This window comes from Aegilops tauschii, chromosome 2 (assembly GCF_002575655.3).
Source record: "Aegilops tauschii subsp. strangulata cultivar AL8/78 chromosome 2, Aet v6.0, whole genome shotgun sequence".
NCBI lineage: Eukaryota > Viridiplantae > Streptophyta > Magnoliopsida > Poales > Poaceae > Aegilops > Aegilops tauschii.
Genome location: NC_053036.3, coordinates 525,936,712 through 525,948,205, shown reverse-complemented (window position 1 = coordinate 525,948,205; position 11,494 = coordinate 525,936,712). Strand labels below are relative to the sequence as shown.

The 11,494-nt window shown below is 43.1% G+C and overlaps 1 protein-coding gene and 1 long non-coding RNA gene across 2 annotated transcripts; both read right to left on the bottom strand.

Moving 5' to 3' along the window:
* Positions 1-2,674: 2,674 nt before the first annotated feature.
* On the bottom strand, positions 2,675-3,375 carry LOC120974657 (uncharacterized). The gene is made up of 2 exons (XR_005770005.2): positions 2,956-3,375; positions 2,675-2,869 (listed from the first exon to the last, which is right to left on the bottom strand). It is a non-coding gene; the product is annotated as an uncharacterized lncRNA (long non-coding RNA).
* Positions 3,376-7,231: 3,856 nt separating this feature from the next.
* LOC120974148 (uncharacterized) lies at positions 7,232-8,078 on the bottom strand. The gene has a single exon (XM_040400545.3). The coding sequence runs from the start codon at positions 8,052-8,054 to the stop codon at positions 7,395-7,397; it is 660 nt and encodes a 219-aa protein (XP_040256479.1). The 5' UTR covers positions 8,055-8,078; the 3' UTR covers positions 7,232-7,394.
* Between the last annotated feature and the right edge of the window lie 3,416 nt (positions 8,079-11,494).

The following is an 11,494-nucleotide window of genomic DNA, read 5'->3' as shown; positions in this document are numbered from 1 at the left end:
CGAGCACGACACCGAGATTTGTTAACGAGGTTCACCGATATGGCTACATCTCCGGGGCCTGACTACGGGCGCTCCTCCCCGTGACACCGTCACAATACCGCACACCGGCCACCCGGGCGCCGGCACACGCCACCGGCTCCCTCTTGCGCGCCTGTGCTATTATGTTGGCATAGGTTACATCGTGTGTCTACCCTCGCTATATAAGAGAGGCCTAGGATACAAGTGCCCTATTAGGACACGACTCCATATCCTATCTAAACACAATACAACTCAGAGTCCAACTGTAACCTACCTTGTACACAATATTCGACACAACTCCAACAGTCCTTATTAACTCGGTACTCACGAGCATGCCGATGTTCCTCCTTTCTTTCTTTGAAGTACCTGTAGGCGTACGAAAAAAGTTGGATTTTTACCAATCCTAATTTTTTTTGGCAAATAGACGAGAACAAAACTAAATATAGGTTGGCCAAATGGAACATTATATGTAGACCGAAGGACCAAGGTGGCTTGGGGATTGAAAATCTAGAGGTGAAAAATAAGTGCTTGCTTAGCAAGTGGCTGTACCGTTTAGCGGTGGAAAGAGACGGGGTTTGGATTCAACTATTGCATAATAAATATCTACATTCTAAAACGCTGGCTCAAGTAACGGCATGACCGTCTGATTCTCCTTTTTGGAAGGGGCTTATGAAGACAAACGTTGCCTTCTTCAATAGGAGCAAATTCATCGTAGGGAATGGACAAGGTACTAGGTTCTGGGAGGATACCTTGTTGGGCGAGACTCCGCTGGCCTTGTAGTACCCTTCCCTTTATAACATTGTGCAACGGAAAGAGGTTTTTGTTTGCAAAGTGTTGGGATCCGCTCCTCTTAACATTCAGTTCCGGCGGTCATTATTGGGTGATCGATGGGATAGATGGCTGCATCTCATGCGTAGGTTAATGTAGCTTAACCTTTCAGATGTAGCAGACTCCTTACATTGGAAGTTGTCAGTGTCCGGAGTTTTCTCGGTTAAATCTATGCATACAGATTTGATTAACACTGGACCTATCCCGAGGACGATACACATTTGGAAAATTAAAGTGCCTTTGAAAATCAAGGTTTTTATGTGATTTGTGCATAAGGGAGTAATTTTGACAAAGGATAATTTGGCCAAGCGTAGTTGGGAAGGAAGTAAGAGATGTTGCTTTTGTGATCAGGATGAAACAATAGAACATCTTTTAATCCAATGCCCACTTGCTAAGTTATTCTGGAGAACAATTCACGTTGCTTTTAACGTTTGTCCACCCAGTACGATATCGCATTTATTTGAGACTTGGTTAACTGGGGTAGAGTCTAAGACTGTGATGCATTACTTTGGGCCATATGGAACTACCGAAATGATGTTGCCACAGACAAACTATCACGATTTTTTTGCAGGGCATCTACTTGGATCCATATGTGGTCGTTACTCAGCCATGTTGACCACAGAGAGCATATGGATAATAGGTACGGTTGCACGGGATACTTACAACCGGTTTTAGATGGCGGTCCAATAATAGGATAGGTGTTTAGTCATCTTACCCTATTTTCGCCAATTGTGGCATAAAAAATTGTTTTCAGCTTCCTACTACTGCTTAAGACTTTGCTTTGAACCTGGATTATTAATAAGATGGTTGTGTGCATCAAAAGATGCAGAGGCCGGGGGCATTCCTCCTTTTTGAAAACAATGTCCTAGGGTCTCCCCCCCCCCCCCCCCCCCCCCCCCGCACACGGAGGGAAGAGGGGAATGGGAACATCTGACGCCCTCAGGAAGGAATGGCGGCACCCATAGGCATCATCACGTCCGTGTTAGACGAGCCGACAAGGATTTCTCCCAACCCCAGAACACCACTACCTAGCAGCTCCGGAGCCTTCCATCCAGCTTGCCACCCACCAGCATGCGTCACCATGGTCTTGACGCCACCCTTGTCGCCTCATTGTGGTCACCATCACAAGGCCTAGAGGACGGAAAATGGAAGCGCAAGGAAACGGGGCAGCACCACCAAGGCTGCGCGGGAGGGAACTACCTTCACCGTCGTCGCGCTGGAGGTCACTGCCTCTAGCGCCGTTGCGGTAGCCGGCCAGACGCGGCAGCAGGGGCACACCGAGCCTCCCGGGCCTGACCGGGCCCAGATCGGGCCCGCAAAGCCGCTGACGCCACGCTGCAGCAAGCCGGCGACAACGCCACCACTACCCAGACACCCTACGTCCCACCTCCACCTCCAGGGGCTATGCCGCCAACAAAAAAGCCGTTGGCCCGCCCCGGCCTAGATGGGGCCCAAAGGGGCCAGATTGCGGAGCGGGCTCCGCCATCCCGTGCCATCGTCGACCACCCGCACCAGCGCCAAGTCACCCCGCCGCCGCCTGAGAGCACGACCCAGATCCGCTCCGCCCCGCGGAGGAGCCTCACCGGGAGGGAAAAAGCATCGGTCCGCCGCCGGCGGCGCCACCAGGGCCGAGCCTGGTGACGCAGGCCGGCGACGGCGGGGAAGAGGGGGTGGGGGAAGGGTATGGGGGAGGGGGTGGAGCGGCCGGCCGCCCGCTCGGGACGAGCCGGTCACGAGTGAGGATATGCAGACTAACTAACTGTGCTTCAATTCAACACTTCTGAAGCTACTGAAGATAAAAGAAGAGAATCAGACACGACACATCATCTGAAGCACATAATTCTCATGTTATTATTTTTGCATCAGGTTTGCGCAGACAGTTAGACAGATGGGGATCCACCATGCCAGATCGGGGGGTAGCGTTGCTCGTTCGCTTGTGGCGCCGGCGGCGCGAATTGACGGGGCTGCGCCCTCTTGATTTCCCCAAGGTCGTCGGGTAGATGGCGATCAGGCGTTTCCTCACCTGATGCAAACAACAGAGTCGATTTCTGATGACAAGAAAATGTAGGCGATTTACTTTGTTTATTTGGATCTGAAGAGAGGAACTACCTGCAACGATGTGGGCGCGGTGCTCGTGGACGATCCTTGCGGACTCCAGAGGCGAAGCGTTCATGGATGATAGCAGAAGGAAACAGATGAAGATGTTGGCCATGGCCATGGGGAGAGGCTTCGTCATGGATGATGGATTTGGTTCTTGCAGCTTCGATGTGCCTCCTTTTAAGGTGAAGTTCAGTGGGAAGAATATGAGGATAACTTGTAATAGGGTAAGAGTATTATAGATGTCCAATAATAAAAATGACGCGCATAACGCGTGACCGTTCCCCCTAATCGCCGCGGCGCGGCGTAATATGTGCACACAACGGTGCAAGGGTCTCCGCGGGACCGCCACCGTTCACCCTCGAAAGAACGGTGTGACGTATAGTCATCCAATAAGGATGTGCATAGCACGTGGCCGTTCCCCCTAATTGCCGCATCGCGAAGTAAAGCATGCACGCAAAGTTTGTGTCTGACCATTCGCACTGGAATGATATAGGGCGAGACGTCGTGTCATCCCCCTTGACCCCTGTCAACCGAGAGTGAGTCTAGCGCATCGATGATGAGCCCCGCAAACAAATGGGCCGGGCCGCAAGCTTTCGCAATAATATGCCAAAAAAAGACATTAATTTTCTACCTAACTACAACAAAACCACAGCTCGCCCGCAGAGTACCTCACTCAAAAGAAAAACTCACAGGTAAAAAACTATAAAACAATCACTTACTTTGTCTCAATTCAATCTATGCAATAAATAAATAAAGTTACCATATATTAATTGTATGTGTCCGTGAGGGTGCTCATATTACCATGTTTTCCTAAAATCTTCGACAACCAGTCAATAGAAACAAACTCAGTTTGCCATGTATTAAAAAACACTTTAGCTATACCTCAGGCGACTGATTTTTTCAATTTCGGCCAGTCAATTTTGTGGCCGTTGATTCAAGTGCTTTGTGATACGTATGGGAGGGCTCCATGGATTTGACCGACCCAATTATTTGTTTAGTCGATTCCCCCTTACCTTGTTGAGTGCATGACCCAATCTTCATGCATGCATATCTCTGATTGGCGACTCTTGCACGCACATGCATGGATGGAATGCATGCTATTTTAATGTGTGTCAAAGTGTGTGTGCTAGCTTTTCCCCCTTGTTTTTGCTTCTGTTTTCATGCTCATGTTTGTTTTTGTTTTTCATTTTTTTGTCAAATTTTCATTTTTTTTACTTTATGTGTATTTTCGGATGTTGAATGTGTGTACATGTATAGATGTAAATACGATGCGTGCAAATTATACTATAGTGTGAAAAATTTACTATTATATGTTTGTTCTTACTCATTATGAAAAGTGCATTTTTTGTGCTAATTGTGTGGAAGTTCTTGTTCCATTTTCTTTCTTCCTTAATGGTAATAGTAATGCCACTAATTCCTTATTTTTTAGAAAATGATATTTGTTTATTATATTGTGTGTATACGTATGCAAGCAAGTAATATACAAATACGTGCGTAGATTATACTCCCTCCGTCCGGAAATACTTGTCGAACATCCATTTCTCCGACAAGTATTTCCGGACGGAGGAGTACTAGATTGAGAAAGTTGCACTATTGTATGTGTATTCCTTGCATATTACAAAAAGTGCAATTTCAGTGCTAGGTGTGTGCAAGTGTTTTTTTTTGCTTTGCTCTTAAGGGTAATACCAATGCAACGAATTTAATCTTTTTTGATTTTTTATTTTCATTTTGTTTTAGTTTTATTTAATTGTATTTCTACTTTAATGGCAATACAAATGCCCCTAATTCATTTCTTCTTTAAAACCTCATCTTTTTATGAAACTTCCACTATTATATGTTTATTGTTGCATATTATAAAACGGTGTAAGTTCTGTGTAAGTTGTGTGCAAATTTATCATTGTTTCTTTTTTTCACTTTCTTTCTCTTTAAAGGGTACACCAATGCTGCTACTTCATTCTTTCTTAGAAAATGTTGTTTTTTATATTAATGTGTATCAGTATAAAAGAAGTAGTATACAACATGTGTTAAATTATAGTAGATTGCCTTTATTGCACAGTTCGTTGCATATTATAAAAAGTGTAATTTCAGTGCAAAGGTGTGCACATTTTTTCATATTGTTTGCCTTCTTAAAGGGTTTCATTCTTCCCTAGAAAACTTCATTATTTTGAATTAGTTTTAGTTTCTATTTTATTTTATTTTGTTTTAGGGTAATAGCAATATAATCCCACCATTATATGCTTATTCATGCATATTATAGAAAAAGCAATTTATATGTGAACTGTGTGCTGAAGTTGTCATTATTTTTATTTTATTTCTTTATAAAGGATAATACCAATGCCACTAATTTATTCTTCTCAAGAAAATTTCATTATTTTAATTTGTTTTGTTGGCGATTTTTATTTTTTTATAAAAAATGTAACATAGTAATTCATTACTTATTAGGAAAATTCTTTTTTTAAACCCACAAATTATATACTTATTCTTGCATATTATAGAAGGCGTAATTTCCGCATAAATTATGTGCAAAGTTTTTCATTATTTATTTTATTTTATTTCTTATTAAATGATACTAATATCGATGCCACTAATTCATTTGTTCTTAGAAACCTTCAATTTTTATTTTATTTTTTATTGTTTTTGTTCATTTATTTTAAGGTGACACCAACACAAGATTTAGATTTCTAATCTAAATTGAAATTTCTTCATTTTTAATCCCACACTATATTCATATAGACATGATAGTTTCGCATGTAATTGCATTCTTTTCCACAGACACAAAATGCATGCTTCTGATTCTTTCCGTTTCATGCATGTTAGCGAGGGGCCCATGCCAGTAAGAATAAGATATCACTTTTTGCCCCATGGTAGGTATGTACGACATGGCCTTTAATTACCTTAGCTGCAGTTCTCGCATGCAAAAGCAACGCTGGAAAATAAAAGTGACTGACCCAAATTGTAGTTTCAGCCGATTGACTACTAGTCGGTCCCATTAAAAAACTAGTAAAAAAAGTATGCCTATTTGTATTAAACCGTGAAACTAAGAAGAAACTATCATGCCTGATTTGCATGTGACAAAACATGGTGTGCATGAGCATTACCGACATATCTACAAATAAGTTGTTCGCTGAAAAACCCTAACTTCATATAAAAAATAGTTTGCCATGAGTTTGGCATAATAGTGACCTGTCTAAAATGATAACCGTATAGCCTGTTTGTGAAATGAAACGAAGTATGGTTTGGACACCGCAACTGCTTCATACATATACTTAGAGTTGCCCAATTTGTTACCAATAAACTACCAACACACATGATGTCAAGTCGGCAAGAAAAATGACAAAGAAACAAAAAGTTGCAACCTAAATCTCACAACAGAAAATAGTAGAATCGACAAAAAAGGACTTGACATGGCTAATTAACATCATAAGTTGCCATGGCAAAACATATTTTTGGCATGCCAAACATTTTCAGTTGCCATGGCAACATATCTTAAGTTGACATGGCTGACATCAAAAGTTGCCATGCCAAGGCATCTTCAGTTGGCATGTGAAAAATACATTAAAGTTGCCATGACAACACATCTTTAGCTAACATCTTCGGTTCCATTGCAAAACATTTTCAGCTGGCATGAGCAAACATCAAGTTTCGCCACTTTTGTCTTTTCGTATATTAAAAAAAAAGACACAAGTTACCCCCCCCCCCCCCCCCCCCCTCTCCCTCCATTTTGACGTTGATTCATATACTACCACCACAAAAAGCACTACATAAGATTATGTGTAGTCTGTTTGGAAGTTGACAACACTATTTGACTTTCTATTTCTATATATGTAGTCGGATGAAGGAGACATCACAACTCCGAGTTCATCCCAATTCGACCGACCACATACCCACTAAAAGCGACCATGCAGGCATACATCTCTTGATTTCTTACGGTTGTCAAGCGCGCGAGGGGACGAAATTCCGTGGAGGAAGTCGGTGATGTGAATGGCGATGAGCACGAGAAAGCAACATCAAACTCGGTGGAGCTAGCGAGCGAACGTTCGTAATAGCAACACCTCCTATTTTGCTTCCTTCTGATCAAGTAAATTGATATTTCCTAATTCTGGATGGATGACCTTCTGATTTTGTACATGGAGACTAGTGCACTACACAATTTGAGGCTGGTGCGACTTAGGACAAATCAGTCATATAATGAAATTTTGACAAAAAGACTGGAAGCATGAAATGCATAACAGAAAGCCAAATTTATAAAAACAATAAAGTTCATTAAAGGAGGTTAACTTGATGGTTCTAGAGAGACTGTGAAACCGAGTATTTATTCAGAAACTTACAATTATACACTTGTACTTACTGAATAAAGCAAGGAGATCGATACACAGATGGCAACTTAACTTCACAACACTGACAACAGCGGAAGAACAAGGATAAAAAACAAAGACCCATCACGTAATCTACGTCGGAACAAGGTTGACTGACGGCCCCGACACCGCGGCAAACTCTAACGCCAACCCGGCCGCGAGCGCGATCACCGCCACCACGCCAGCAGCGCCGCACAGAGCAGCGCGCCGTCTCCACCAGCGCCGCCGAGCGGTAGTACCTGTCGTGGGCGCCACCTCTATCGCCGCGGCCGCCTCCTTTTGTGCTTCCGCCGCGTCGCCGCTCTCGGGGTTGCACTTGGGGTCGGACGCCACCTCCGGGCCCGTGAACTCGAAGCCGGAGCAGGAGTCGTTGCATGAGCAGCCGCCGGACGACCCGGACTCGGACTCGGATGCCGCCTGATCGGCTTCTTCTTCCTCGGCTGCCGCGGCGACGACACTCTGCGCCCACTGCTGGAACGCCCTCTCGAGGACGCTGAAGCGCTCCTCGGCCTCGACAAGGTGCCCCGGCCGCCCGCCGCTGTGGCTGTGGCTGTCCCGCTCGGCGGCGATGAGCGAGCGGAGGAAGTCGATCCTGGCCTGGATCTCCGGGAATAGCCTGGCGTCCACGTCATAGCGCCGCGGTCGGGAGTTCAGCGCCTTGACGAGGCAATCGTCAAGTTCGACGAGCTTCCGCTCCACCACGGGGTTCGAGCGACGGCTCGCCGGCCGCGTCGCCGCCAGCGGCGCGTCCATGGGCAAGGCCTCTTCCGTTTCTGGCGCGGCAGTGGCGTTCTCCGTCGGTGGTGCACGCACTGATGGAGGAACGGGCGGTTTTGTTGCGGTCTGAGCGGCCGCGTGTGAGGTTTGAGGAGTTGCGGCTCTTCGCCGGAACGTGCGCGCGCGCTTTGGCAACCGCATCGTCGCGAGTGCGCAAATTCGATCTGATTTCTTGGTGCCTCGTGAGGGGAGAGCGTGCGCATTTTTGACGGGGGAAGTGGGAGTAACCGCAATCTCAAGAACTCACAGCGTGAAGGGAACGATGCATCGAATGGTTTTTTTTTTTGAACAAATGGATCGAATAAGTCTAGGGCCCGTGGGCTCTTCTTTTTTTCAGTTAATTGTGGGCTGGTTTTGGAGACATCCGGTACAGGTCGTTGCTCTGTACGGGAGGTCTAAATATTTGTACCAGCGCGGCACTGTACAGGAGGTCTCCAAATATTCTAAATATATACTCCCTCCGTCCATAATATAGGTCTTATTAGATCCAATATTACAAAAAGACTCTACATGAACATTCAAAAAATGTTAATCTAACATTTGTAAAATGTTAAATGTGTATAAAAACATTTCCCATGTATAAAAAAATGCGTATGAAAAAAGTTGATTGTGTATTTTTGAAAAGTTTTAACCAAGCATTTGACTATTTATAAAATTTTAAATGCGTATAAAAATGTTTCTGATGTATAGAAAAAATATAGGACATGTATGAAAAAACTTGAATAAAAAGATACATTTAAAAAATGCTAATCATGTATAAAAGTAATGTTAATCATATATTTGAAAAATGTTAACCATGTATAAAAAATATTACAGATAAGATATATACCAAAAATGTACAATGTGTATGAAAAATAGTCATCAAACACAAATATTTGAAAAAAAAACTAACCATCTATTTTAAAAATGTTAAGAGTGTACAAAAAATGTTCCCGATGTATATGAAAATGGATCGTCTTTTGTCAAATTTCTGTACATTTTTGTTCAATGTGTAATTAAAAATTGTTCACCACATATTAAAAAGAGTTCGTTGTGTATTAAATAATTGTTCAGTGTGTATTTTGTAAAAATGTTCACTCTATTTGCAATGTTCATGTGTAATTGAAAATTGCTCACCATATATTGAAAAACTTCGTTGTGTATAAATAATTTGTTCATCGTATATTAAATAATTGTTCGGTGTGGAGAATTGTTTTACCATATTTTGTATTGATGAACACCTTTTCGAATTCATGCACATTTTTGGATTCACAAAAAAATAAATTAGAATTCATGTTTTTTGATTTGTGAACTTTTTTTAATCCAAGATAGTTTTGCATTCGCAAACACTTTTTAACATTGTTTTTGTTTTTTTGTGCATAAAAAGAAAATCATCAGAAGAAAAAAGAACAAAAAATCGGGACTCTTTTGAAAAACAAAACTCGAGGCATGAATTCCTGATCATCTTTCGATGATCCCCTGTAATTTAGCCCCTCAAATGGCCCTTAGACCTTAACTTCTCAAATTTAAGAAGTTGAAGAAAAATGGGTCCTAGTCGAACCCCCAAAACTTAACTCTAAAAAAAGAGCCAGTTCTTCTAAGTTTTGGTTTACGTACTACATTTCAACCACATATTTGCTTCATGTTAAATCCAAACTTGATAACGAAGGTTCGCACAATTCATGAATATTATAAATTTAAAGTTTACAAATTAATTATTTAAATTCAAGCGTACTAAAGGGTCCAAGTGAAGTAAATAAAGAGCGTGATAGAAGCACAACAATCAAGTGATATGGAGTGCCCACTGATGCTCACAGGATCATCTTGGAGCTGGGTATGAACGTCCTGGTTATCGTACGTCAATGCGCTGCGATGAATCTCTATATCTTGTTTGGATCGTGTTCTGACTCAACAGGGTCACCATTAGAGATGTACCGAAAGTTCTCTGACATGCCTCTCTCATCTTCAGTGATCATGTTATGGAAGATAATGCATTATGTCAGTATTTGCCATAGGAACTATGGGTTCCAATACTCAGGAGGGCTACGGATAATAGCAAAGCACTCTTGAAGCAGAGCTAAAGCTCTCTCCATATCCTTTCTTGCCGACTCTTGACGCGTTGCAAAGTGGGATCTCTTGTTACCTTGAGGACGCGGGATTGTCTTCACAAATATGGCCCACGGAGGAGAGATGCATGATACATCTCCAACGTATCTATAATTTATGAAGTATTCATGCTATTATATTATCCTTCTAGGATGTTTTATATGCTATTTTATATGATTTTTGGGACTAACCTATTAACCTAGAGCCCAGTGCCAGTTTCTGTTTTTTCCTTGTTTTTGAGTATCGCAGAAAAGGAAAACCAAACTGAGTCCAATTGACCTGAAACTTGACGGAGCTTATTTTGGACCAGAAGAAGGCCATGGAGTAAAAGAGTTGGGCCAGAAGAGTCCCGGGCTGCCCACGAGGGTGGGAGGCGCGCCCACCCCCCTGGGCGCGCCCCCTACCTCGTGGACAGCCCGGAGATCCCCCTGACTTGTTCCCGACGCCAAAAGCTCTTATATATACAGAAACCCCCAGAACATAACCTAGATCGGGAGTTCCGCCGCCGCAAGCCTCTGTAGCCACCAAAACCAATCAGGACCCTGTTCCGGCACCCTGCCGGAGGGGGGGATCCATCACCGGTGGCCATCTTCATCATCCCGGCGCTCTCCATGACGAGGGGGAGTAGTTCACCCTCGGGGCTGAGGGTATGTACCAGTAGCTATGTGTTTGATCTCTCTCTCTCGTGTTCTTGATTCAGCACAGTCTTGATGTATCGCGAGCTTTGCTATTATAGTTGGATCTTATTATGTTTCTCCCCCTCTACTCTCTTGTAATGGATTGAGTTTTCCCTTTGAAGTTATCTTATCGGATTGAGTCTTTAAGGATTTGAGAACACTTGATGTATGTCTTGCATGTGCTTATCTGTGGTGACAATGGGATATTTACGTGATCTACTTGATGTATGTTTTGGTGATCAACTTGCGGGTTCCGTGACCTCATGAACTTATGCATAGGGGTTGACACACGTTTTCGTCTTGACTCTCCAGTAGAAACTTTGGGGCACTCTTTGAAGTTCTTTGTGTTGGTTGAATAGATGAATCTGAGATTGTGTGATGCATATCGTATAATCATACCCACGGATACTTGAGGTGACATTGGAGTATCTAGGTGACATTAGGGTTTTGGTTGATTTGTGTCTTAAGGTGTTATTCTAGTACGAACTCTATGATAGATTGAACGGAAAGAATAGCTTCGTGTTATTTTACTACGGACTCTTGAATAGATCGATCAAAAAGGATAACTTTGAGGTGGTTTCGTACCCTACCATAATCTCTTTGTTTGTTCTCTGCTATTAGTGACTTTGGAGTGACTCTTTATTGCATGTTGAG